The sequence below is a fragment of the Garra rufa genome, chromosome 2 (genome assembly GCF_049309525.1).
Source record: "Garra rufa chromosome 2, GarRuf1.0, whole genome shotgun sequence".
Taxonomy (NCBI): Eukaryota; Metazoa; Chordata; class Actinopteri; order Cypriniformes; family Cyprinidae; genus Garra; species Garra rufa.
In genome coordinates, this window is record NC_133362.1 from 31,803,619 (window position 1) to 31,831,481 (window position 27,863).

The 27,863-nt window shown below is 36.4% G+C and overlaps 1 protein-coding gene across 2 annotated transcripts; it reads right to left on the bottom strand.

Moving 5' to 3' along the window:
* Positions 1 to 1,608: 1,608 nt before the first annotated feature.
* On the bottom strand, positions 1,609 to 26,195 carry nsd2 (nuclear receptor binding SET domain protein 2). 2 transcript variants are annotated; one of them, XM_073835109.1, is made up of 25 exons: positions 26,002 to 26,195; positions 23,022 to 23,785; positions 22,726 to 22,921; positions 20,690 to 20,850; positions 20,412 to 20,604; positions 20,164 to 20,306; positions 19,986 to 20,066; positions 19,728 to 19,902; positions 18,284 to 18,328; positions 18,084 to 18,193; positions 17,877 to 17,964; positions 17,667 to 17,758; positions 16,352 to 16,462; positions 15,567 to 15,690; positions 15,287 to 15,487; positions 12,211 to 12,390; positions 11,896 to 12,052; positions 9,376 to 9,578; positions 9,179 to 9,282; positions 8,428 to 8,697; positions 8,231 to 8,347; positions 7,836 to 7,977; positions 4,818 to 4,924; positions 4,363 to 4,558; positions 1,609 to 2,584 (listed from the first exon to the last, which is right to left on the bottom strand). In XM_073835109.1, the coding sequence occupies exons 2-25, from the start codon at positions 23,769 to 23,771 to the stop codon at positions 2,292 to 2,294; spliced, it is 4,239 nt and encodes a 1,412-aa protein (XP_073691210.1). In that variant the 5' UTR covers positions 23,772 to 23,785; positions 26,002 to 26,195; the 3' UTR covers positions 1,609 to 2,291. The 2 variants fall into 2 exon arrangements, with proteins under 2 accessions (XP_073691210.1, XP_073691209.1); XM_073835108.1 differs by having other exon boundaries at positions 20,164 to 20,604.
* Positions 26,196 to 27,863: the final 1,668 nt, after the last annotated feature.

Here is a 27,863-nt window from a genome sequence, read left to right on the forward strand (position 1 = left end):
CAGTATAAACTCGCAATTCTGAGAAATAAAGTCGGAATTGTGTGATAGTATAAACTCGCAATTGCGATTTATAAAGTCAGAATTCCGAGATATAAACTCGCAATTCTGAGAAATGAAGTTAGAATTGTGTAATATAAACTCACAACTGCAAGAAATAAAGCCAGAATTGCGAGATACAAATGTGCAATTCTGACTTATTTTCTAACAATTGCTACTTTATATCTCACAATTCTGACTTTTTTCTCAGAATTCTGAGAACTCACAATTGCTTGTTATAAAGTCCAGTTCTGAGGAGAAAAGAAAGCTTATAATTACTAGTTTATACCTCACAATTCTTAAGTAGCAAGTCTGAGTTTATACCTCGGAATTCGGACTTTATATATCTCACAGTTCTGAGAGAAAAAGTCAGAATTGTGAGATAAAAAGAAGCAAATAACTTTTTTTTTTTTTTATTCAGTGGCGCAAATGGGCTTCCATATAAACGTGCAAGTTACTCATGGAGATTTATTTAGATAATTTGCGCTTTGGATTGGCTCCTAATACTATGAATAGGATGGTTTGAGATAGTAACATGCCATCATTTTATCAAAACTATCCCTCATAAAAAAATCTGTAAATAACGTCTTTGATCGTTGTTTTATCCACCCTTTTCTTCCCATAAGAGCAGGCGCAGCCATTTATAAATTTTATGAGTCTGGCTTCAGGTCTCTGCATCCAGCTATTTTCAGCTGTACAAAACAGCTTGTTTTGCTGCTTGATATTGCAAATTGGTGTCTCATACCACATTATTTTAATGTATTATGCTAATTATGAAAACACTGATATCTTACCTGTAGGGCAAGAGAAAGGCCACTTCTGAATGGGATTTAATCCAATTAAAGTCTTGGATAGCCTCATCTCTGATAAACAACTTCGCTGATATGAGTAGTATTTCAGGCTCTGCCACTTTCCCTTTTAGTTTATAACTATTCTCTGGAGGAATTCTTTGTTTTAATGTATTAAGAATGAGTGTCTTTTCTAAGGACACAGTGTGCAAATTTTGCTGTAAAGTAGTACGGCAACTTACTGTTGTAAAGGTGTATCGAAGATTAAAAGGGGAAAAGAAGAAATTGTTGAATAAAGTCATTATTTTTGTTTCCTTTGCGCACAAAGCAATTTTTGTAGCATCATAAAATTAATGTTGAACCACTGATGTCACAACTATTTTAACAATGTCCTAACTACCTTTCTGGGCCTTGAACGTGGTAGCACCATTGCTATGCATGCAGGGTCATAAGCTCTCAGATTCAATAATAAAAAAAAAAATTAATTTGTGTCCGGAAGATGAATGAAGGTCTTACGGATTTGAAACGACATAAGTGCGAGTAATTAATGGCAGAATTTCCATTTTTGGGTGAACTTTAAGTACCGCAGCTTCAAACAAACCACAAAAGGAAATGGGAATGTTTGAAAATGACTTGAGAAAGAAAATGACTGAACTTTTGTTTGGTTAAACAATGCCAACTAAATTACATTTTCAGTTTCACAAATCCAGCACAAAAAAGAAATGCAAACAAAAAAACAACTGCTTTAAAAAGCTTTATTTCTTGTATCACAAGAAGCCCGTCATGATTTGCTTTTAAAACTCTGAATAGGTAGATTTAACATCCTAACATTCTGGTTACTCAAACTCAAAAATGAGCTACAAAAATGAACCAAGCTAAAACGAAACAAAACAAAAAAAAAAAAATTGTGCTGCTCTATAGTTAAATGAACTGACTCTAAAATTGTAATTCAAGGGCTACCCATAGTGTCTTATTTAAAGATACCACTTGTTAAAAACAAAAACAACAAGACTCCTGGCACCTGTTACTAACAATAAATCCAGTATTATTATAATTTTGGTCTTTCATATACATTTCCATATACATATCTACGGTTTAAAAAAAAAAATTCTATGCCAAGATTCATAAAGGTGTAAAAATGTTTCAAGTTTGGCGTCCGTAATGCTGTTTATTTGAGGTGTTCGGTCTGTCGGCTCTGTCGTCTATTTGTCAGTGCATGCACACACACATACACACATACATACGAGTGGAATCTGAAGAGGCAGAGTGAGTGGAGGGGACCTGATTCGGCAGCTCCGAGGAGCTCTACAGTGTTAACACGCTTCCCTGATCAGACACGTACAGTGCTTTCAGCTTGGCAGAACAGTCACGCGACGTCAATATCACTGAATCATTCGGGGCAGGAGCTGAGGAAGAGGAGGGTGGGATTAGTGACAGGAAAGGCAGCTTCCAAAGTTCAGTATCCCATTACACCTCTGCGCTCTTTCTGGCCTTCTTCTTGAGAGGTTCTTTGCTGCTGGCTGTGGCCGTCGTTCGGCGCCTGTACTTGCGTGGTTTGGTGGATGAGGGTACTTCGGCGTTGCGCACCACGGAGATATCAGAGTCTTCATGTTCCTGGCAGTAGAGCTGGCCCGTAAGCGGGTGCGACCTCAACGCTCCCTCCTGGTGAGCCGTGCAGAAAGAGTTAGGGCACAGCTGGCAGAATGCATCGGAGTTCTTTCCGCACACGTCACAGTGATGCCAGGGACAGTCCCACCGACCTAGAAGACAACAGAGCATGAATGTCATTAAAAGTAAAAAAAAAAACAAAAAAAAAAAAAAAAACACCTCACCTGTTAAATATTTATATTAGTGCTGTCAAAATCAGGCGATCAATTTTTCCAGCTTAACCGTGTTAAAAATATTTAATGCATGCTGTAGCCTGTATCATTTTATTTTAAAACGCAAATGAAACTACGAGTATGCGTGTCAGATCCGCGTTTCGATCAGCAGTGGCAGCTCTTAAAGTAATAGCAGCCAAATAACCCAATAACCCAGCTGCTGTGATGTCTATTAATCAAAGAACAAAAGAGGAAATCAAGAACTTTTGTAGCTTTAAGGATTTATCTATATTTAATTCAGTATTTAGTGTTCAATAACTAAGTCTAATAAATGTTAAAATTGATAGCTCATTAATATTACACCACATTAACATTTTTACATTAACATATGAAAAAAAAAAAAAAAAAAAAAAAAAACTTTCTGGCAAAATTATACGAAATTCTTTAAGTGAGTTTCGGTCACGGTCCGTTTCGATATAATTATAAATGCGTCATGGAAAACGGCAAGGAGACTGCATTAGTTAACGTTTTAATAACTTATTGATAAATTAGTGCTTTCTTTGTTTTCGGCTTACGAGATGAAGTCAGCAACATGGACTCTCCACAATAGTGATGCGCCTGTATGCATGTTCCATACGGGTTACAGAGTCTAAGAATATTTGTTTTCTATTTGAATTGGTTCATTTAAAACTAGATATTTCACCCTCTATAGATATATTTTTCATGTCTGTAAGGCAAGTATACACAGAGTACCGGAGTTTCGCACTCAAGTTCACAGTGACTGAGACGGCAGAAGCTGCATTCTGTTTGTTTCAAACTTTTACAAAATCACAATGTTTTGTTGTTATTGTGTGCACACAAATAAATGTGGAGTCTACAGATTCAAAAGATGTATTACTCTTATCTGTATGACCAAAAATGACGGAGTATTTTAAGAGCGAGCAAGCAAGCAGTGAGCGCGCTACTATTCAGTTTCCACACTCCGCATTCAAATGAACGAGAAGGTGTGTCCAAACTTTTGGTCTGTACTGTATATTTTTCTGTTTATTAAAGTTTTTACTCTACATTTGTGCAGTTTTCAGTGGGTTAGTGATATTTTTTAAATATATATAAATTAATAAATAAATATTTTTTTAAATGGGTTTTTATACAAAAACTGCTTTTTTTTTAATGTAAAATTCACTTTATAAAAGACCCACATTTCTAACTTTAATTCATGGGGATAACATGGATAATTTCACATGGTTTAGTGTAAGATTTTTGCCCATCTTTTGGAAAATCCAGTTTTAAAAGTAAAAAAATAACTTTTACCAGTAGGTGGCTGCAGAGCTCCACTATTTGCTATTTGACCACCTGAAAGATATTTTTCACAAGTTTTTTCAGTTGAATTCATATCTACAGTACAGACCAAAAGTTTGGACACACTTGAATGAGAAGGTGTCCAAACTTTTGGTCTGTACTGTACATCTTTCAGATAAGCCATATTTAAGGTTGATGAATTATAGGTGAGTGATGTCCTGCCCAAAGTACTGCACTACCACATAAACCAGCTGTTAACAATCTCTCCGTCAGAGACTGTGACTTCGCCACTTCCTGTGGAATTTTTTTCTGCAACTAAGTGACTAATAAAATTTTGGTCGACCAAGCCACATCTCATGAACTAGCAGTTATTCAACTATTAGTAGGCAGCCCTACATATTATAGAGTAAAGGGTGTACCAAATGGTCTCTTGGTGCGGTCCAGGCAGAAAAGGTGATAGGCTTTGGTGCAGCCCTTCTTGTCACACAGAACCAGCTCTCCTCCGTCACCACAGCGGAAACACTCGTCTTCAGACTTCTTGCCTTCATTCTTGGACTTTCTCCGCTTGGGCTTTTTCTTTTGATGCTTGGCTTTGGGCTCAGAAGCATGGCCATTCTGAAATTGGCAGGTGAAGAGTGTATTAAGGTATTGTGACTATAAGAACTGGATAACAAAGTAGTTATATTTTATCCAAACTAACTTATAGTACAAGTATTATAGGGACAAACTTTGTGTTAAGTGTTTTGTTGAAGGGCACAGTTGTGTTGGCTCACACGTCACAAAGCTTATTTGGAATAGCAAGCCTGATCTTTAACCACTACACAACAGCAGCAAGACATCAGCAGATAAAATGAAAGGTATTACAGTCACTCACCTTGGGTCTGTCACCTAGGAAACCACTGCAGTTTGGTGCTCCACAGCGGCACACAGTCTTTTCATTCCCAAGACAGTCCAGGTTATAGTTAAAAGTCAGCTCAGTGCCTGAAAACATTGTGACACAAATCCCCAATTAAATTAGGGGAACAACTAATTTGGCAACTTAAAAATGGTTGATTTGGCAACAAATAAGTCAATAAATATAAATAACACAAAATTAGCCTGGGATGATAGCAAAATGTTGTATAATTAATTTATGATATCTATAATACATCCACTGGCAAAAATTATGGAATCACCTCACAATGTTCACACAATCTTTTTACTTTATAACAAATAAACAAATCACAGATATGGCACAAAACATTTTTTCTCAATTAAACGCTGATTTAGGGCTGTCATGACTCCTTGATTCAATTTGAGTATTAAAACAAAAGTACCGGATGTGGCACATTCCATGGACAAGACTCTATGAAACACGTTTTTAGACCATTTTGTAAGTCTGCATGATATATTAAACCCATTTAAAATCATAATACCATTGTGAATTCCCAAACGCTACAATTCAATTAAATAAATGTATTCTATGCAGGTTTAATATATGCGCTTCATTTACGTGTATAGGTTACGTGCATCTCAGAATGGCTCCGTTCACAGTAAATGCTGCTCCACACAAACTGTCGGAGGGCGGGATTAAAGAAGGAAAACATTATGGAATTTTCAACCAAAAAAACGTGAGTACTTGGTTGCTCCTCCTCTGGCTTTTATGACAGCCTGAATTCTTTGGGCCATGGACTTCACTAATAAAAAAAAAATACAATACTCAAGCTGGTTCCAACCTTCTTGAATAGTTTTTGCCAGATCACCTTGGCAAGCCTTGTCATGGACCAGTTTATTCAATTTCCACCATAAACTTTCAATCAGATTGAGATCCAGACTTTTTGCTGGCCATGTCATTGAGTTAATATGCCTTTCCTGATAAAAAGCTTTAATACTCTTTGCTCTGTGGCAAAATGCATAATTATCCTGAAAAATGACATTAAACTTCTTTTCTACCAATGGAATGAGAAAAGCATCCAAAATATCAATGTACACCTGTGCATTGACTGTTAAGTTAAGGAATGTCATTTCCCCTGGCCCTTTACCTGAAATGCAACCCCATATCATAAGTGAGTTGGGAAATTTGATCGTTTTCTTCAGGGAGTCAACTTTATACATTTCTTTAGAATGGCACCAGACAAAAGTTCCAGCACCATCTCCTTTTCCAGTGTAGATTTGTGATTCACAAATCTTCTCTATAGCCCACTGTAAACATGTTTTCTTCTGTTTAGGTGTTAATGCTTGTTTTCGTTTGGCTTTTCTATATGTAAATGACATTTCATTCAGCCGGTTTCTTACAGTTCTCTCACACATATTGATTCCTTTTTCTACCCATTTGTTTCTCAGTTGTTTCATTCTGCATTTTCTGTTCAAGGCATATTGCTTAGAGTTTTCCTTTCCATTTTGTTTATACCTGCACCAAATTTTAGAAACAGCTGACTGGGAACATCCAACTTCTTTTGCAACATGCTGTGTTTGATTTCCTTCTTGAAAGAGTTTTATAATCCTTTCCATCACTTCAACTGACAGTTCTTGTTGGGGCCATGTTTCCTTTCAATTAGCCAAGTCCAACAGCTTGTTAAGGTCTGTAAGCACTCTCTTTTAACTGCTGACTAATTTGCATTTTAAATGTGTGCCAGTATATTTCAAAAATGCAAATTACAAGCCGACTCCATATTTTTTTCCTCAACACTGAATGACTCCATAATTTTTTTTTTTTACCTCTACTTGACATAAAAAAATAATGAAAATTTGTTTTTTAATTTCATTTGTTTGAGGTATGTTTCATGTAACCAGTGTTCAATTATTAAACAAATTGTTGTGTGTCATATTTGTGATTCATTTATTTAAGAAGTAAAAAACTGGGTGAACATCCAAGTGTGGTAATTTAATTTTTGGCAGGGGGTTTTAATAAATAAGCATTTTTGCCATTTTGTACATGCTCTGAACTTAACTGAGCTTAAATGGGTGTTTTTTATAAACAGAAATCATCTTTTCAACAATTAATCTTCTTACGGTTTTCAACTAAGCAGATTCTAAGTGTTTAATATAAGTAAATATTAAAATACATAAAAATAAATAAATACAATTATTCCCTTGTAAAAATGTAGTAAATAAATATACACTGCCAGTCAAAAGTTTCTTAAGTCTTTTCTGCTCACCAAGACTACATTAATTTGATCTAAAGTACAGCAAAAACAGTAAAATTTTGAAATATTTTCACCATTTTAAATAACTGTTTCCTATTTGAATATATATTTTAAAATGCAATTTATTCATGTGATCCAATTATATAAGAAATTATAGAAATGAATACTTTTATTTAGCAAGGACGCTTCAAATTGGTCAAGTGACAAAGACATTTATAATGTTACAAAAGATTTCTATTTCAAATAAATGCTGTTCTTCTGAACCGTCTATTTATCAAAGAAACCTGAAAAAAAAAAAATCTCAGCTGTTTTCAACATAATAATAATAATAATAATAATAATATTGTTTTTTAAACGGCAAATAAGAATATTAGAATGATTTCTAAAGGATCATGTGACTGGAGAAATGATGCTAAAAATTCAGCTTTGAATTTATATATTGAAAATATATTTGTGTAGAAAACAGTTATTTTAAATAGAAAAAAAATATATTTTTACCATTTTTGCTTTTATAAAATCTTAATATTGTGCAACCTATTTAGTCTTGAATTGCTCTGATTGGGCTCTGATTTCACCTCTTAGAACTATTTCAGAGAAACTATTATTTTAATAAACTTTTTTGCAAAGCAGATTCTAAATGCTTAATAGCAGTAGTAAAATAGGATAAAACAGTTAAATGTAAGGAAGTGGGCGGGGGAAGTCAATATATCTCCCAGCCTTACACCAAAATCAATCAAATCTCTTATAGTTTCAGAAGGTGAACTCACCAGAAGGGATGTCACAGACAGCAAACAGACCCACGCGTGTATCTCCATTAACTGTCCATTTCTGAGTCTCACAGTTGGGCTGACAGCTGTGGTTCATGAAGCGAGAGAAGTTCCCTTTAGGTCCCGCATCTATAATCCGATCCTGTGCACACACACAAACATAATATTGTACATTACAAAAAAATAGAAACTGTCACAAGCCATTTAGGCCATAATCAACAGTATGATCTGTAGTGTTGTGTCCTGTAACGCCACCTAAGGCTGTTCAATGCCATTCCCAATACAACACTGTTTCTCTGGCTCTGCTGTACAGGGTCCAAACATGCCATTCTCAGACACTAACCCAGCACAGGAAGAGCGGTCGGTGTTTGTATGCACATAGCGCCTTCATTTACCTTGTCAATAGTGAGCATGTAGAAATGCGTGATGTTGTTCTCCTGAGCGTATTTGATTCTGGCTATGCACTCCTCTTCGTCTATCAGTTCACCCACATATTCATTCACAAACTCTCCCTGAGTGGCACACAAAAGTGATGATTAGCAATCACATGGAAAATCTCATTTGCTAATGTTCAAAAGTCAGAAACACTTACTTTCTTAATGTCGCGCAATGACACCAGGCCCCAGCCTTTGCCTGCGGTGCGGATGATCTTGGTTTCGGGGTAGAGGCGTTTAGTGAAGTCCTGGTTTTGGCAGCGATCTCCAGCTGGACACACTTGAGGATGGCACTCATACAACAGCATGCGGTTCAGACACTCAGACTCAAAGCTGCAGGGACGCTCATCTGAAGGCTTACAGTTACACTTGGGGATCTCAGAGATGTCCGCGGTGTAGACCTGTACTCGCCCACAAGGCTTATTCACCTAACGAAAAATAAAAACAAACAACAATCTATTAAAGTTTCTATACAGAGACTTGCCACATTCATAACATTAAAATTACTATGGATTTTTTGGAAATCACTTAAATTCACAGATATTTTCAGGTTGTCCAGGACATGGGAATCTTGTATAAAGGTTATCGTGTATCCACATTATTTTTCCCATAAGAGCAGGCACAGCCATTTGTTAATTTTATGGGTCTGGCTTCCGGTCTCATTCAGGTCCAGCTATTTTCAGCTGTACAAAATAGCTTGTATTGCAGCTTGATATCGCACACTGGTGTGTCTTAAACATGTTATTTTAATGTATTATCTTAATTGTGAACAAACCATTTTGTAGTGCAAACAGTTTTACCATTTACTGCACGCTGTTATTCTTCTCATTATTTTCCTATAGCGGCTAATGGACCGTAAGTCTCGCCCCCAGGCTTACTTCCGCGTTGAAAAATAAGGTAGATCAATACCTTGATGTATTTGTATGGAGGAGGTTTCTTGTTGTTCTCTTGAGCCTCTTTGGCCTCCCTCTCCATCTCGATCTCCTTAAAGCGAGTTTCAGCCTCCAGCAGGGCTGCACAGATAAATACAGGAGTCATTCCACAAAAGCACTTACAATACTGATATACAAAAACGAAAACAAAACGACACATTTTTTTTTTTTTACCATTTTTAAAGACTTTTCCAATGCCAGTATGCTGATATTTGCTTCCCCTGTCTCCCTCCATGTAAGGAAAGACTCTGCCCTGGTGTGTCCAGAAATAGTCTTTTGAGCCAAAGAAGAACACGGGGAACTCTCCGATCTCATGCCGCAGGTGCTGGATGTTGGTTGGGATGTTCTTAGGGTGACGGATCTCTGCAGGCCACCATCTAGAATTTCAAATGAGATTGAAGGAGAAGTTCACTTCCAAAATAAAACATTTCTAAAAAAAAAGTCATCCAGGATGTTCATCTCTTTCTTCAGTCACAAAGAAAGTTTTTTTGTTGAGGAAAATATTCCAGGATTTTTCTCCATATAGAGGACTTCTGTGGTGGCCAACAGTTTGAAGACTGAATTGCAGTTTCAAACACGTTCAAAAGGCTCTACACAATCCCAGCCACGGAATAAGAGTCTAATCTAGTGAAACAATTGGTAATTTTCTTAAAACAATACATTACATAGTCATGTTGGAAAGGTCACGCATGATAGAGGCAAAAGTACTGACCCAGTGTTTTAAAAAAAAAAGCGAACGTGCAAAGAAAGTCAAACACCCTTTACAAAAAAAAGGTAAAACAAAAAATGTCAGACAAATTAAAAGTTGGAAGTGAAAATAAGATGAAGTTTTAGTTTTTTTTTTAACACGGATGAACTAACCGTGTGTGACCTTTCCAACATGATAGCATAATGTGTGAAGATGTGCATAATATGCATCGCAGAGTAGTGTTGGGCGATATGCTCAATTTTCATATCGTCAGCCTGTGAGATCGCCGATACTCTCGTGCTACTTGATTTAATAATCTCTATGAACTAAATTCCTTATTCGTTTTGTAAGGGTAGTCTTTTTATTGGGCATGTGACTTGTGCATGTACAGAGCACTGACACTAGTTCTGCCGGAGAGGTTCAAGTTTACTTTCGGTTTCATTCCCTGCCATCTTCAGTTAAGCGCCATTTTATCCCATCGTAATTCTATAGTATATTACTGAGGTGAATGTTTTTGTTTACTAAATACAGACGGATTGTGATATATCGTATTTAATTCAGCCTAAACCACATTTTACTACCTCTGTTATCCTAATGACTGTCTACACTTATTCTATTTACACTGTATGACGAATAAATGTCTTACCCATTTTCACTGCACATATCTGCGGATAATAATAATAATAATAATAATAATAATAATAATAATAATCGTCTCGCTATCTGACTATCGTCGATACACGATACTATCGTCTATCGGCACAACCCTATCGCAGAGCTAATGCAAACCAAACATTTATGTTTAAAAAGTATACAATTCCACAAAGTTGTTTGCACCGCACTCTTGCATAGATTAAACTTTTGTTTAGTTGCGTCAATCCATTAAATAACTTAAAAAAAAAAAATCTATGATTCGCACCCACATGAAACAGTCTTTTCGTTTCGTTTAATCAGCCATTTTCACCGACAAGGCAAGGACACAAATTTTTCGGCTCACAGTGAGCTGAAACATTTTTGTCCTTATTCCTTCTAAGAAAATGACAGGTCGTTCTGCTAGATAATTAATTCCTCTTCTGGGGTCGTGTAGAGCCCTATGTAGCTGCACTGAAACGTCAATTTGGACCTTCAAACCATTGGACACTGACCATATGGTGAAAAATCCTAGAATGTTTTTCTCAAAAGCCAAAAAACCCCCCCAAAAAAACTAAAAAAAAAAAACTCACTTAATTTCTTTGCAATTGGAAAAGGAAGACATGAACATATTGGATGACATGGGGTGAGAATTACGAGAAATTTCATTCTGAAAGTGACCTTTAAAAGGTTATGACAATAAAAATTAGCTTTGCAATAGAACAGAAATGTCACCAAGGCCAATATATCATCTCATATTTGGCATTCTATGTTTTTCTTTTTGGCTAAAGGGGGACTTATTTTGACAGCATCCGAAAACAGATGCACTGGCCCAGAATTCTGGCAGAATGCACACAATGACCACACCGGATTGGTGACTTGTTTGTTGTCTGGCTACTAGTTTCTTTTTGTAACTGGCCAAATGTGGTATCTGAGCAAACTAAACAGAATATCTGATCATCCTTTATAACGTGGTTGCCATTTACATCTCAAACACTTGTATTACCAAGGCAACAACTGATGCGTTTCTATTACAAGCTCTGTTATCAGCCCCACAGTGGAAACCATATCTGTACCTGGGCTGGATCGGTACAAAATAGAACAACAAGAAGTGTGTGGCCTGATGGTGGAAGAGTGGCTTATATTGATTAAACAATAGTACAGAGCTCACTGATATAAACATGATCTAGGACATTATCTTGCCCATTTTATAATCTGTCAGGCAAAAATCTTATGTCTGATCAAAATCTTGTGTTGGTATTAGCATTTTTTAGCCCAAGCAACCAGCAAAACTTAAAAATAAAATAAAAATCCACAGTAAGCAGATGAGTTTGGACATTAAATAAAACTAAATGTGGGAGCTGATAAAGACTGACCTGTAGTTCCCCAGTTTGACCCAGATGACGTCTCTGTATTTGGGTTTCTTCCCTGAGCGGCAGTCATTACAGAACCAGCTGCCATCAGGCATGGCGATGTTCAGACAGTCAGGGTGAAATGCAGCTGGACATGACTCGCAGCACAGCAGACGTCCACCTTCAACACACATTTATACATTTATATAGTGCCATCATTACCGAAGCAAATCAAATATTTTTCAATCCATTGCAACGTTTGTTTAATTTTGGATGCCCTTCATTAAGAAAGGAATAAAACAGAGCTTATGTATTGAATAATGACAGTGGGAGTCTCACCCTTTGAGCAGATAAAGCACCAGCTGACGTTGACGTGAGAGTGGTGACTGTAGCCTTTCTTAGGCCTGAAGTGGCTTGTGCACACAATGGCAGAAGAAGTGATCATTTCGCTCCCTGCAGCAACACACAGGTCTCCAACATGATAGGCCACAGGACAGCGCAAACAACGCATCATCTTTCCTGCAACAGGACAATGGGAAATGTGCTATGTATTAAATGATTATCATTACCCCCGTCTTCAATGTCCCATGATCCTTCAGAAATCATTCTAATGTGCTGATTTTGTGCTCAAGAAATATTTATCAATTTTAAAAGCAGTTGTACTAAATGTGTGTAAGCCATGATTCACTAGCATTGAAAAGTTACAAGATTCTTTTGAACTTTCCATTTAAAGACTGCTAAATTAAAATAAATAAATAAATAAATAAAGGTCAGGTTCTACTGTTTTCAACACTGATAATAAGAATCATTACATGGTAGTTCAAGGCACTTAATATAAAGTGGGACCAAACAAACATTTTCACCTCTTTGCAGGCTGCAAGCAAAAACAAAGAGCACACCCAGTGTAGTCTAATTCACAAAAACATGAATCTTACATTTGAGGTCCAAAGTTTACATCCCAGTTACCTGAATAAGATATTTCACATGAAAGATGTTTATATATAGTCCACAAGTGAAAATAAATGAATTGAACTTATAAAAATGAGCCTGTTCAAATGTTTACAACCCCCTGATTTTTCAATACGATGTTGTTACCTGAATGATCCACAGCTGTGTTTTGTTTAGTGACAGTAGTTCATAAGACCCTTGTTTGTCCCCCTGTTCAGAAAAATCCTTCAGATCCCACAAATTCTTTTTTTGTGTATTTGAACTCCTTTCACCAATAACTGCATGATTTTGAGATCCATCTTTTCACACTAAGGACAACTGAGGGACTCATATGCAACTATTACAGAAGATTTAAACTCTCACTGGTGCTTCAGAAGCTTGCATTAAGAGTTGGGGGTTCCCTAAATCTCATAGCCCGGTTTTCATAAGAGTACCTCAGGGGACAAGGGACTCATGAACAACTATCACAAAACAAACAAACGAAAAAAAAAACCAGCTGTGGATAGGGCTGGGCGATAAAACGATAACGATATATATCGCGATAGACAAGAGATCGATATCAATAAAAAATGTGTTCGATAAAACGTTCGATATTTTGTATTCTTCGTCGGCCCGCCCAGCCCCCCTTTAACGTTCAGTTCATAGCGCCAGATCACAATAGAAGTTAAGGTTATCTTTCCTACAGAACGGGTCCATGTTGTTGTATTAAACAAACTAAATAGCCTTATGTTATTAATCTTATTTACACGACGGCATTTGATTTCTGTCTCTACATGGTCGCGCGTTTACAATGTCTCCTCACAGACGGGATCGCGGACTTCATTCATAAAAACGGACTTTACTATAGGGCGGAATTCGTCGATTTTTGGACCAATAAATCAAAAGTTGGTCTGTTAATTAATTCAGATCGCGATATGGACTAGTGTCTGTGAAAACTGAAACGCAAAAAGACCGTTTCAATATGAATCCTGCATGTTCCGTTTGCCTCTATATGTGTGAATGGAGGAGACGCGTTTTATTTTCACTACACGCATACTGAAGCACACGTGACGCTCCCGCTAATTTTTGGCCTTTGCATCTCACATGAACAGACAAACTCCAATAAATACATCTCCAAAGCTGCTGTGAGTGTCACTTTTTGTCAATTTTACCGTTTCATTAGTGAAACTAGCATCATTCATACTGTATACACACTGAAACTTCACGGCAACCTGTCAAAATAAAAGTAGGCTACGGTTTAACATGTAACAGAACAATATTAGTCTTGTATTACTTTGTACAGTATAATGTAGGTGTTTATATGTTCACATTTAAATAATTTACATAAAATAATATATGATAATTTAAAATAAAGAGTCACCACTTAATTGTTGAAAAAATACTATTATTATTAAACCTTTTTTTAACTGAATATAATTTTTCTATGTATTAATTTTAACAGTAAAGCTCCATTTATTTATATTTTTAAAAATAAATCAGTGATTTTGCTTTCATTTGATTATCAGAAAAATTAAAACAAGAATTTCTGAAAAAAACAAAAAACATTGAAAGGCCCTATTGTTCAAAATGTTGAAAGTTTTGGACTTATTTTTTCACTTAAATAAATATTTTTGTTATTACACAAAGTATAGGCTAAAGTACCAGGAAAGATGTTGGCTACTGGCAACCAGCAATCTGTGCAGAAATAAATATTATCAGCCAAGTACTTTGCAACAACCTCTGACCTGTGGTCAAGCCGTACTTCTGGGCCATACATTAGCTTGACCATTCACTTCATCGACAATGAATGGGGTTTGAATTGAGGATTAAGAGATAATTAAGTGTATATTGTGACTTTAGACTTATGTTTACATTTTAATTATTTGAGTTTTCCATGGTTGTTGACATTTATGTCTTAATAACTGAGGGGATTATGATCAGAGGCAGGTTAAGTTTAAAATAAAAATGCTTGAGTGTAATATATTTTTCTCCTGGTCCTTATTTTAAATGGGTCATAAAAATATCAATAATTATCGATATCGACCGATATGAAACACTGATATCGTGATATAGTTTTCAGCCATATCGCCCAGCCCTAGCTGTGGATCATTCAGGTAACACAGTATTAAGAATCAAGGGGATGTAAACTTTTGAACTGGGTAATTTTTATAAATTCAACTATAATTTTGTGGACTTTATGTAAACATCTATTATGTGAAAGATCTTATTCAGGTCAGTACAACATCAATATCATGCATTTTGTATAATCCCTCTTATTTTGGTAAAATAATTAAAATTTTGCAGATTCTGAAATGGGGATGTAAACTTTTTGACCTCAACTGTATAATCTGTTCTTTTAAATGAATAGTCAAAAACAAATAGTTTGACTCACTAACAAATAGCTTGTTGAATCTGTAGTTACTGTGTTAACATCACTAACTATATGTTTATATGACAGAGCAAAATAAACGCATGTCAGTTTAAGTACCTTTGGTGGCCTTGCCGGCGGCACGGCCGCTGTAGTGGCAGCTGAGGCAGGTGTGCAGGGGGCAACGAAAGCCTCGGTTCTCAATCACGGTCAGAGGGTTCAACCGCACACAGGCATCATGGTAGAAACGGCCACAGTGAAGCACACAGCAACGGCGTATTTCTCCTTCAGATTTCTTACAGGTGAAACACACATGCACACCTGAAAAAAGTGAAAGAAAAATTATAGCTTACAATACTGAGAAAGCAGTTTTTTCTTCACATAATAATGTGTACCTCACCTGAGCTGCAGGCAGTGCAGAGCACCTTTTCAGCTGACCGATCCAGTCCAATACAATGAAGGTGATATGAGGCACAGCACTGTCCTTCACACATCACCAGATCCTCACCAGGCTGCTCACACATCTGTAGAACAGCAATAATCACAAGAGCTGAAATCAACTTTAACATGCATCTGATCCACAGACAAACCATGTGCCCTTTGTTGTTAATGTGGTGGATTTTTAATGTTTTGCCTAATAAAGTTTACAATAAATGAATAAATACAGTTTAATCAATCACTGCGCAAGCTCTGGTGAGAATATGCTAGTCTCACGAGAACCAAGATTTGTTTCAAGCCAGGGAAAAACAGTTCCCTCTTGGCATATCAAAATCCTTAGAAGTACAAAACGAAGATTTGTAAAGAGAAATGTCTAATTTGCAACTGGTTTTTAGTTTGGCTCTCTCCTCTGCACTTCCACATTGGATATTATTCTTACACAAATGCATGGATACACTTCAGAAGAGCTTTATTAACCCCCCGGAGCCGTGTGGAGAACTTTTTATGATGGATTTATGCACTTCGCTTCAAAATCTTTATCACTGCCATTATAAAGCTTGGAAGAGCCAGGACATTTTTTAATATAACTGATTGTATTCATCTGAAAGAAAAAAGTTGTATACAACTAGGATGGCTTAAGGGGGAGTAATTCATGCTTTGTTTTTTTGGTGAACTATGTGGGTACTGAACTGGTCCATTATTTAATACAACTTGTACTGCAAAAACCTAGCATCATAGTTTACTCACCAGACACACGCTTTCTTTCTTGGCACCTGCACTTCGTTCTGTCTTCTTTGAGTGATGCGATTCGTCTGTACTGTCACTGGGAGAATCGGGTCTGTGCTCACACAGCGAACTCTGAAATATGCATTCAGAATAAATTTACTTATAGGACATCTTGAAGGCAAAAATGACAGAAAACAATTGTTTACCATTCCAAACAAAGTCAATTATTCAAACCAAGAAACACTGGATGCATGTCACATTTTACAAACTGTCAGGTTCCAAGTATCAGTGCTTCCACTGCCATTATATTAGGGGGGTGGCCCTTTGAAGGTCAAGTTAATTTTATTTAATTTTCTATATAGCGGCAGATCACAATATAAGTCATTTAGGGTTACTTTTTCTATAGAACAGATCTATACCTTGTTCTTTGATTAAACAAACTTATGTTATTTATCTTATTTACACGATGGCATGTCATTTCTGTCTCTACATGGTCACGTGTCTTCAGTTTCTCTGCGAAAACACGGACGGATCACAGTCCACTGATTAAATCTGAGTTTACTCTATAGCGCGAAATGCCATGGAATTCGATTTTTGGATGATTAAACCAAAAGTTGGTCTGTCACTTACTCATCTCCAGAGCCACTGTGAGTGTCACTTCATGTGAATTTTACAATTTCATTTGAGAAAACTAGCATCATATCATACTGTATACACACAATAACTTTTAAGGCACCCTGTCAAAATAAAAGTACGGTTTAACATTTTACAGAGCTATATTAGTCTTGTATTACTTTTGTACAGTTTAATGTAGGGGTTTATATATTTCCTTTTCTGAAAAAAATTAAAGAAAACAATTATTAAAAAAATAAATATTACAACAAGATTAACCAATTAATTGTAGAAAAAGAACTACAATTATTATTAAAACTTCTTAAACTGAATGTTCACACAATTTTTTTTCCATGTATTAATTTTCACAGTAAATCTGTTTGCCAAAAATAAAAGGGTTTAATTTTCATTTGATTAAAAATAAATAAATGTTTAATGCCTTCATTTGATTATCAGAAAAATGAAAACACACAAGAATTTCTGAAAAAAAAAAAAAAAAAAAAAAAGAAAAAGATTATAGGGCCCTATTGTTCAAAATGTTGAAATTGAGAATTTATCTTTTCCACTGAGATAAATGTTTTCATTATTACACAGAAAGTAAAGTACCAAAAAAAAAAGTACCGTTGGCTACCGGCACCCCCCACCTCCCAAAAGCTGTAAACCTAGGGGAAACACTGAAGTATGATATTTCAAGTATTGAAAAACAGTAATCAACTACACAAACCTCTGGCTCAGGAGAAAATGATGGGCCATGCTTTTTGGATGAGACAGGAAGAGACTTTCTGACATGCTTGACTTTACCAGGAGACTCCTCCCCTGAGAAACAAAGAAAATTTAAAAAACAGAGAAACTGCAGAAGAAAAAAAAAAAGACACAAGGAAGAACAATATTTAGACTGAGCCTTTTTGTAGTTTAAAACAGATTGGAGATTTACTTTTCTTAGTTTGTTTCCCTTTGTCATCCCGGTCTGCTTTCCGTCTCCTCCCCCTGGGTTTACTGACAGCGGCCTCATTTGATGGTGCCTTTAGACAGAAAAGAAAAAAAGGAAACAACATTTTTTAAATTTAATTACTGAATTGATTAATTCAAACTAAAATATCTCCACTCAGAGTAATGCATTGCATTTTCTCTCATATCATACCTTCTGGCCATACTGCTTTTTATACACTTTTTCAAGCTTGGTTTTCTTTTTAGGCTGCAGCGCCACATCATCCTTTGATTCTCGTAAACGCTTGTAGCCCATTTTCTTTCCTGTATGAAGCAGTTAGAACACATGCTTAATTTCATTCACCTTTTCCATATGCAAGTGAAACGTTGCTAATAATGAAACTACCCACACACCTCTAGAAGCATCTTCGTCCTCCAAGTGTGCTAATACCTTAATATCTGATTAAAAAGAAAAATACAAGAAACTATTATGAGAACAAAATACATGAAACAACAACCCTGAACATTTTTGAGGGCTTTTATTTAAAAAGAAATCCACAAGAAATGTGTGGATTGCTTAAATTACATAATTACTCTCTATATACAGTTAAGGTCAAAAGTTTACATACACCATGCAGATTTTGCAAAATGTTAATTATTTTACCAAAATAGTAGGTATCATACAAAATGCATGTTATTTTTTTTATTTAGTACTGACCTGAATAAGATATTTCACATGAAAGACATTTTCATATAGTCCACAAGAGAAAATAAGTTGAATTTATGATAATGACCAATGTTCAAAAGTTTACATATACTTGATTCTTAATACCGTGTTGTTACCTGAATGATCCACAGCTGTGTTTTTTTGTTTAGTGATAGTTGTTCATGAGTCCCTTGTTTGTCCTGAACAGTTAAACTGCCCGCTGTTCTTCTGAAAAATCCTTCAGGTCCCACAAATTCTTTGGTTTTTCAGCATTTTTTTGTATTTTAACCCTTTCCAACAATGACTGTATGATTTTGAGATTCATTTTTTCACACTGAGGACAACTGAGGGACTCATATGCAACTATTACAGAAGGTTCAAATGCTCACTGATGCTCCAGAATGAAAAACAATGCTATATGAACAGAATGAAGATGTGTACATTTTTCTTATTTGGCTTTTTTTTGTTTTTATTTAGTACTGCCCTTCAGAAGCTACAGAAGATACATACATGCTTCCCAGAAGACAAAATAAGTTAAATTTTTAAGTTTTTAAATTCAACAAGTTTTTACGCCCTGGCTCTTAATGCACTGTGTTTCCTGAAGCATGAGTGAGTGTTTGAACCTTCTGTAATAGTTGCATAAAGATGGATCTCAAAATCATACAATCATTGTTGGAAAGAGTTAAAATATACAAAAATGCTGAAAAACCAAATAATTTGTGGGGCCTAAAAGATTTTTCTGAAAAACAGCAGGCAGTTCTAACTGTTCAGGACAAACAAGGGACAACTATCACTAAACAAAAAAAACAGCTGTGGATCATTCAGGTAACACAGTATTAAGAATCAAGTGTAAGTAAACTTTTGAATTGGGTTATTTACATAAATTCAACGTATTTTTTTAAACATTTTTTTATGTAAAATATATTATTCAGGTCAGTATTAAATAATAAAAAAAAACATGCATTTTGTAAAATCCCTCATATTTTCGTAAAATAACTAACATTTTGCAGATTTTGCAAGGTGTATGTAAATTTTTGACCTCAACTGTATTTTTTTTTTTTTAATCTTTAGACAAAAAAAAACAATAATCACTGGTTAGGTAATTGTTTGCAATTTACAGTTTATAAATGTCTTTTAAGCTACATGTCTCACCTGAAAATCCAGGATTAGTAGACTGTGTGCTTAAAGTGTCAGAGATACTGACACCAGCTTTTACTTTTCTCTTCTTTACTGAATTTGGTGCTGCAGGAAACTTTTGTTTGAGCTGTCTCGGTTTCTTCTGAGGAAGTTTTGGGTGAAGGTCTAGATCAATACAGAGCAGGTCCTTCTATATATAAAGATAAAAAATAAGTACGATTAACACAAAATACAACAGAAAAACAGATCATTATCCAGCGAGACAAAACACACCTTTTTCCGGTAAACCCGTTTCCCAGTCTGTGTTTTTATTTTACTCTGGTGTACAGATGTCCCTGATGCAGAACAGGGACCCTACAATGCCAAAAGATTTGAACAATACATCTCTACCCTCAAAATGAAATCCTATTTCTACACTGAGATAATCAATTTGAATCATATTAACTGCTACCTGAATGGTAGACCCAGGGACATTTTTTGCAGAGGAAACTTCTATCTTCTTCCACTTCAGTACTTTGCCATGCAGATCCCTCTTCATTGGTGGTTTAGGTGCTTTTTTGGGGAGGGCGTTTTTCCCTGATGAAGTGCTGCTGTCTGTGGGGTGGGAGAAGAGGTCTGGAATGATGGTAGTTGTTGTGGATTTGGGGCTGGAATGAGTAGAGTCAGGAGGAGTAAGGCTGACAAGCTCCTGAGACTCACTATGATCTTGCTGTGGTCCCTGATTGCGTTGTGCTTCAAGCTCTTGTAGCATGCGAGGGTTGAACTGGGCTTTCCCATTTTCATACACAAAGCTGAATTTGGCCAGTCGCTCCTCTATTATTAAACCCAAGGCTTCTGTTGCCTGTGACACACCTGTCTCCCAGTGTTCCCGGAACTTACGAGGAACTGCATGCTGTAGAGAGCACATCAAATATGTCTGAGACCAAGGAATTTCATGATAATACAACAAACATAAAATACACACAATATTACTGTACCTTCCTTCCACTGATATCAATGGGTAGTTTGTTGCTGCGGCTAAGGGACTGGTACTGGTGTTTTCCTGAGAAGGTGACCATGGTCTTCTCACAAACATATCTTTTCTCTGGAGCATTTCCGAAGTATTGCACATGGTACAATAATCCTGTGCGGCTATTCACTGCCAAAAATAAAAATCTTTTAGAAATTAAGAAGTCCACTTCTTACAGGTGCTACATTTCTCATGCTACCTTGTTGACAGTTGGAAGCCAGTCCTTCACTTTGCTTGTTAGCTCAAGGTCACCCTTGTGCAAACAAGTTTCACAGAATCGGTGCTCTCCCTTATCAGTACTTTCAAACCATCCTTCTGGACCAAAAGCAAGTTTCTGACACAGTCACAACTCTTCTCTCAACTTTTAGTTATCCGCCTTACAGACACAGCTTTCTAATGACTCACTATCCCTCTTACTCATGGAGACCCCAGGGCTCTGTTTTCTGCCCTTTTTGACTCTTATTTTCAATGTTTAAATGCATTTTGTTCACATTATTACACTATTATGGTCTCAGTTACCATTGCTTTGATTGTTTTTTTTGGGGCAAAGTTCATCATTACAGCCATTTAAGTCCATATTATTTTCTGGTTAAGGCAGCATTCTTCTGACCTTGGTGAAAATTGCACATCTTTGCTCAGTTCTTAGCCCAAAAGACACTCTATCGCTGCTACATGCTAGGGCTGGGCAATATGACCTAATATCTAAATCTCGATTACGAGACACGAGCACAAGCACAACGGTCAAAACGTCTGTATAGTGCTGGTTACACATGCGATAGCATGTTTTTAATGGGAAAGTATTAACAGGATTTTAAAAAACTAAATAACCGATATGGCAAAATTACATCAGTTAGAAGTTCCGAATTTTGGATTAGATTACTTTTCAATTAATCAAACGAATCAAACGAATGATTCAGTAATTAAATCAGTCACTTGCTGTCAGCTACTGGCAGTTTTAGTTTCATTTTAAAGTATCTTCTTGGTTATTTAAATCATTTAATAATTCTATATTCAAAAACTTATATTTAAAACATTATTTCAACATGAATTTAATGAGGCCACCTCTGCGCTTCATTAAATGCCTGAAAATATACCTACATACATACAACATACAATTTTGAGTTCTTCTGTGCCACCTCTTTAGTAATTTGGTTCATACTTTTAATTAGAAATTAAAATTTTATTAAATTATACATTTACACTTTTACAAAGGCAAAAACAAAATTTCCCTATAAATCACTGTAAGGAGTCAAATATCACCTCATAGTGGGAAGGCTACTTTGTTAATTTTTTTTAATTGAGTAGAGGGTGCTCCAGAAATTTTTGTCTGTGCTCCTAAATTCTTTTAAGCTAGGAAGCACAAGTGCCACTAAAAAGAAAAGTTAGCATAGAGTCCTGAACTTCACAACTCGGTTACTGCAATTTTCTCATAATTCACCTACCCACCAAAACCGTCGCAATCAACCCTGTTTAAATTGCACTGCCCACCCATTTCATCTCTTATTTACCACAAAGCACTTCTTGTAACCTTTAAATCCCTTAATGACCTTGCTTCTTGGGTCTCTGAGCTACTTCAGCTGTTTCCTTGATGTCCTCTTGATTTTGACTTTCCTCCATGGGTGGCAAATCATGCAGTGCCACGGCATCTAAACTCCCTCATGTAGCCTCTGCAACTTTTAAAACTCAATTAAAAGCTTTCTCTCTTTTTTTTTTCCACTTTCCACACCAGACACTTTGCTTGTTTTTTTTTTTTTTAAATCAATATCTGTCAGTTTGCCATTACAATTCTACTAATGTTACTGATCAAGTTATCTGAAAGTCCATGCTTTTCCATGGCTAAATATGGATCACTATAAAAAGGCGCAGCCAATGTTACAAAAGCATCACACTGGCACACACTGTCAGTAATTGAGTAAGCCAGTATAATGCAAATCAGTTGTGGTTGATGATATGGTTATGGAAAGTGCTTAAAAGCAAGAAGTCAACTGATATAGTACACCTTACCTTTTGACCTAAAGTGCATGTTAATCTCCGGGTCTGTAGTGATCATGCATGGCCACCAAGGGTATCCAGACACTTTGGTCCAGATAACATCTCCCACTGAGAACTGAACATGGGGCTCTGTCTCTGTATCACTCACTTCCTCATCATCATCCGCACCCTGAGCAACATCACTCAATTCGCAATCAGACACATGCCCCTGAAAGACAGAAATAAAGAACTGTAAGACCCAAAGAAAAACAACTAATTTTGTATCCAAGGCAGTTGAAGGCGGGAAACAGGGAGCCATTAAGCTATACCTGAATTGGGATGGGAGTTATGCTAGCAGGTATCTCAGCATCAGTCTGCTCATCAGACTCAATGGGAAGAACACAAGGTTCAGTGGTGAGGTCATTAAATGTTATGGTGGTGTGCACACGAGGGGACTGATCAGAACTTGCAGTAGGATCTAAAATTGACTCTCTCTGATTTGGTGGAGTTGTCTTCGTAGTCAAGTTGTCAAGCCCCCTTTTCTTCTTCCGTCTCTCTCTTCTGGCAGTTGAAGAGGCAAGAAAACCTTCTGATAGTATCAAAGGTGCATTCGTCTCCTCGGTTCCCTCCTCTGCAAAATCTGCTCCATAATGGTTTGTCTTCCCACCTAGATTTACCACACATTTGGTTATTTTAAAAGTGAGTTCAGGAGAAACGCTGGTTTTCCTCGGAGGGCTGGCATGCTGAGGAACAGGCTCCACCCCTTTGAGAAGAGGTTGTGCAGCTGTGGCAGCACAGAGCTTTGGGATTTTGTCTTGATCGCCGTTTAACAAGCGAGAAGTCAGGTCCTTAAGCCGCTCATGGGTGTGGTTATGACCGTGACTGCTAATCATTTGCAGAACACTTTCTTGAGGTGTAGCTGCCAGTTGGGTTGCAGCTTTATCCATGAGCATAGCAGGGTCAGTGCTCCCATCACCCCGGCCATTACGTCCACCAGGTGAATCAGAGGGCTGTTTCATGGTGGTAGGACTCCTGGGCTCAGGCATTGCAGGCAGTGATGTCCCCTTACTATCTGTCATTACTAACCAGGGGCCTGCAAAACACAAAAAGCAATAGATTTACATTTAATCCTCACCAACATTACAAAAAAGCATATTAATAAATAAATATATATACACTGTCAGTCAAAAGTTTTTGTGAGATTTTTTTTTTTTTTTAAGAATTCTCTTCTGCTCACCAAGCCTCCATTTATTTGATCCACAGTACAGCAAAAGCAGTAATATTGTGAAATATTTGGTTTCTATCAGAATATATGTTAAAATGTAATTGTGTGATCAAAGCTACATTTTCAGCATCAAATCTTTCTAATATGCTGATTTGCTTTTTAAGAAACATTTTTATTATTATCAAAATTTAAAACAGTAGAGTAATTTTTTTTTAGGATTATAGAGGGGGATTATAGAAATTAATATTTATTTTGTAAGGACGCTTTAAATTGATCAAAATTGATGTTACAAGAGATGTCTATTCATAAAAGAAACTTGAAAAAATTCTATTCAACTGTTTTCAACATAAAAATGTGGCTTTGATCAGAGGAAATAAATTACAATTTAAAATTCATTCAAATAGAAAAATTATACTGTTTTTGCTGTACTTCGGATCAAATAAATGCAGGCTTGGTGAACAGAAAATACTTAAAATTTAAAAAAACATTAAAAATCTTACTTTTCAGAAACTTTTGACTGGTAGTGTATGTGTAACATTAAACATTAAATAAATTAATTAAATCTCAGAGAAAACGAGGTTTAGACTATTATAGGTGTTTATATTAGGGCTTAGAAACAGATTGACAACCCCAGCTTTAAATTAAAAATATATTAAGAGAAAAAAAATCTATATTTTAATGCAAACGCAAATACATCATGGGCCACACCTTAGAAACCAGGCCCATTTCTTCAATGAATTCGACAAAAAAAAAAAAAAAAGTAAAAATGTAACATGTAAAAATATCGTCGTAAAACAAAAATTAAACGTAAAAGGACTATGAGACCAACATAATTAGCGTTTATCGTAAATACGTAATTTAATAATTGCTCTAACCACTGCACCTGTGGCGACTGCTGCAAGCTGCAGGTCCTAAATAGCCACAAATAAACAGTAGTTAGAATTCGTGTGGGACACTATGGTTAGGTGAAAGATTTGAGTGGATTATGCCGAGGATGGAGTTTGAGAACTGGAATGGTTTGGTCCCACATTAAAATGGCTTCCGTGGAGGATTCGCAGTGCGCGAGTGGGTGGCCAGCCTCTTTGATTCAGTTCAATGCACGCCACCTCCTCAAATGAATCCTGCAACAAAATCCAATAATACAAACCATACCATTCGATACAAAACGAGCACTGCTAGTTCATATCAATGAAATAAAATAAAAAACACACCGCTTTTGATTTGTAACGTGCACAATAGCAATAAATGAATTGTATCTTAAAAGCGGATAAAAACAAAACCTAACTAAAGCGTTATGTAAAAGAGTGACTGCTCAAATGCAAATGTCCGTTCGGGTCTAAACAAGAGGCAGTTATCGAGCTATTGTTATTCAGGATGAGCGGTCGGGATGCCTCGTTAACATCAATGAAGGAAGATTATGGATGAGCCAGTGATGGACTCGTTTACCGTCCTAATAGCTCACAGCAAACTGAAAGAAATAACTCAGGTTAATACAAACTTTCACATCAAAATGAAACTAAAACACCTTTGTGGGAATTGTGCTCTCGGTTGAAATGCTGCAAGACTTAAGAGACTAGACAGATGTAAGGAAATGTATACACAATGGAGTAAGATATCAAGCCATAGGTTCGTGAAAGTAACAGTATGTTAGCAAAGAAATGACTCGCCAAAACGCATAAAACACTTGTGCGGATCCAAACATTTCTACGCTATTAAATATGTAATCTCTGAGGAGGTGTCTGGGGCTGTAATACATATCATACCCACATGGTACATGGAATATTTTATTCCTCAAACTGAAGTTGACAAACCTCGCGAACTACAGCTTAGCCAGCTAGCAAGTGAGGTACAGCTGCAGCTGCCTCAGTCAGTGACATACTACAAAACGACTCGTTTATCCGTGAAAGAAAACCTCTAATATCCCACCCCGGCGTGTAATAGACAGCAATCCCCCCTAATTATAATGTGCCATCATTTATTCCAGTGGGAAAATAAACCTGTTTACAGCATCTCCATTACTCCCGACCTGTATTGAGAAGCTTGCGGGAAACTCTCTCATCCCAATCAGCGCCAAAAATACTCACATCCGATTGGCTGACAAGCGACGGCACAATTCAACCGGCCTTTTCAAATATCACTCTCTTCGCGGCTGGCTCTCCGTTGAACATCGTCACTTATCCTCGGCGTACTCCAAACCTCGTCGCAGGCCCGTTGTTTAAGATGAAGCCATGAGATTCTGAGATCATCTGTTTTTGTTTTTATTTCGAAAAATGGCAAAGCGACACAGATCACTGCTCGAGGAATTGAGCAGAGGAGGGCAATTCTCACCATGTGACGTCAGATACTCGAGGGAGGGAATACGTTATCTTGTTGCCAGTTGCAAACAGATAATGTGGCGAAAGCTGAGTTTTACGTCATTGTATAAAAACAGCCACAATGTTTTAAAAAATATTGTTTGTTATTTTTGACTCAACATAAACCAATATTGACATGTATAGTTTTCGTTTTAAACATTTTTAATTATTCAGTTAATCTGAGGGTGTAGTCGATTTGCAGTCAACAACACTGTCTGGCAACCTGAAAATAAGCGCGCCAGAGAGTGTTGCCATGTCCGCTTGTTATACACCTCTTTGGGTTTGATGACTTATTAAGGAACTTATAGACAATGGTTGCGTTTTCCTTTCTTTCTTTCTTAGTAAGAAAGAAGTACACACGTATTTAGACTTGATAGCACTTGGCTCCTGCACATTACTATACATTAGTAATAGCAGTTGTCCAATTCTCAATTCTGTTCAGGCCGTAGTAGAGATTGTCATTTTATGGGGAGATGAGAGGGTCTTTATTATTACTTACTATTGGAGAAAGCCAATGGTGAACTTGGATCACTGTGCCTTAAAAACCAAACAAATTACAGCCTTGACGTCATTAAATTTCAGTCAGAGTTGTGCTACACTCAATCGCTGTTTACGAATACCATAGGAATGAATGAGAAGTGCCATAAGCTGAATCCCACCTGGCACAAAAAGTATAAAAAAAAAGTTATTTCATAACACAGATTTTTTCGGTCTAAATTTAAAAATAGTTTAACCGAAAAGTACTGTTTAGTGTAAAACGTGTTGAAAATTTGCTGAACGAGGGTGTCGATTAATTAGATGAAAAGCTGTTTTCTCTAAAAAGCTGTTTATTCAGTGTAGTAAAGCCTCTTCTCTATTGACATCCATTCAAAGTCAATGGCCTCTGGTCTCCTTTCTCCAATAGTAAGTAATACCAAGGCCAATAGAAGGCAAGCCTGCAACCTTGTGCGATGCTCAAGTGTTAGCTTTAGCCGTTATGCTTTGATTAAATTTTTTTTTCTTCGGTGTAAAGACTAAAAATATTTTAATCCAAAAGAACTGTTTAATGTAAAACATGTTGAAAATTGTCCGATAGGCTGTTGATTAATTAAATGATAAACTGTTTCCTTTAAAAAGCTGTTTATTCAGTGTACTGAAGTCTCTCCTCCATTGACATCCATTAAAAAAAGGCCTCTGGTCTTCTTTCCATTAGCATTAGAGGCCCTAGAATTGGCTTTTTTGGCTAAAGATTGCCGGCTTGCCTTTTGGTGGCTTAGCCTGTACCCCACCACAAAACCATTCATAAGTAACGCGGGTATATTTGTAGCAATAGCCAACAATACATTGTTCTTTTTTTGCCAAAAACCATTTGGATATTAAGTACAGATCATGTTCCATGAAGATATTTAGCAAATTTCCTACTGAAAATATATCAAAACTTAATTTTTGATTAGTAATATGCATTGCTAAAAACTTCATTTGGACAATTTTGAAGCCTATTTTCTCAATATTTCGATTTTTTTTTGCCCTTAGTCCAGATTTTCAAATAGTATCTCAATAACATCTCGGCCAAATATTGTCCTATCCTAACAAACTATACACCAATGAAAAGC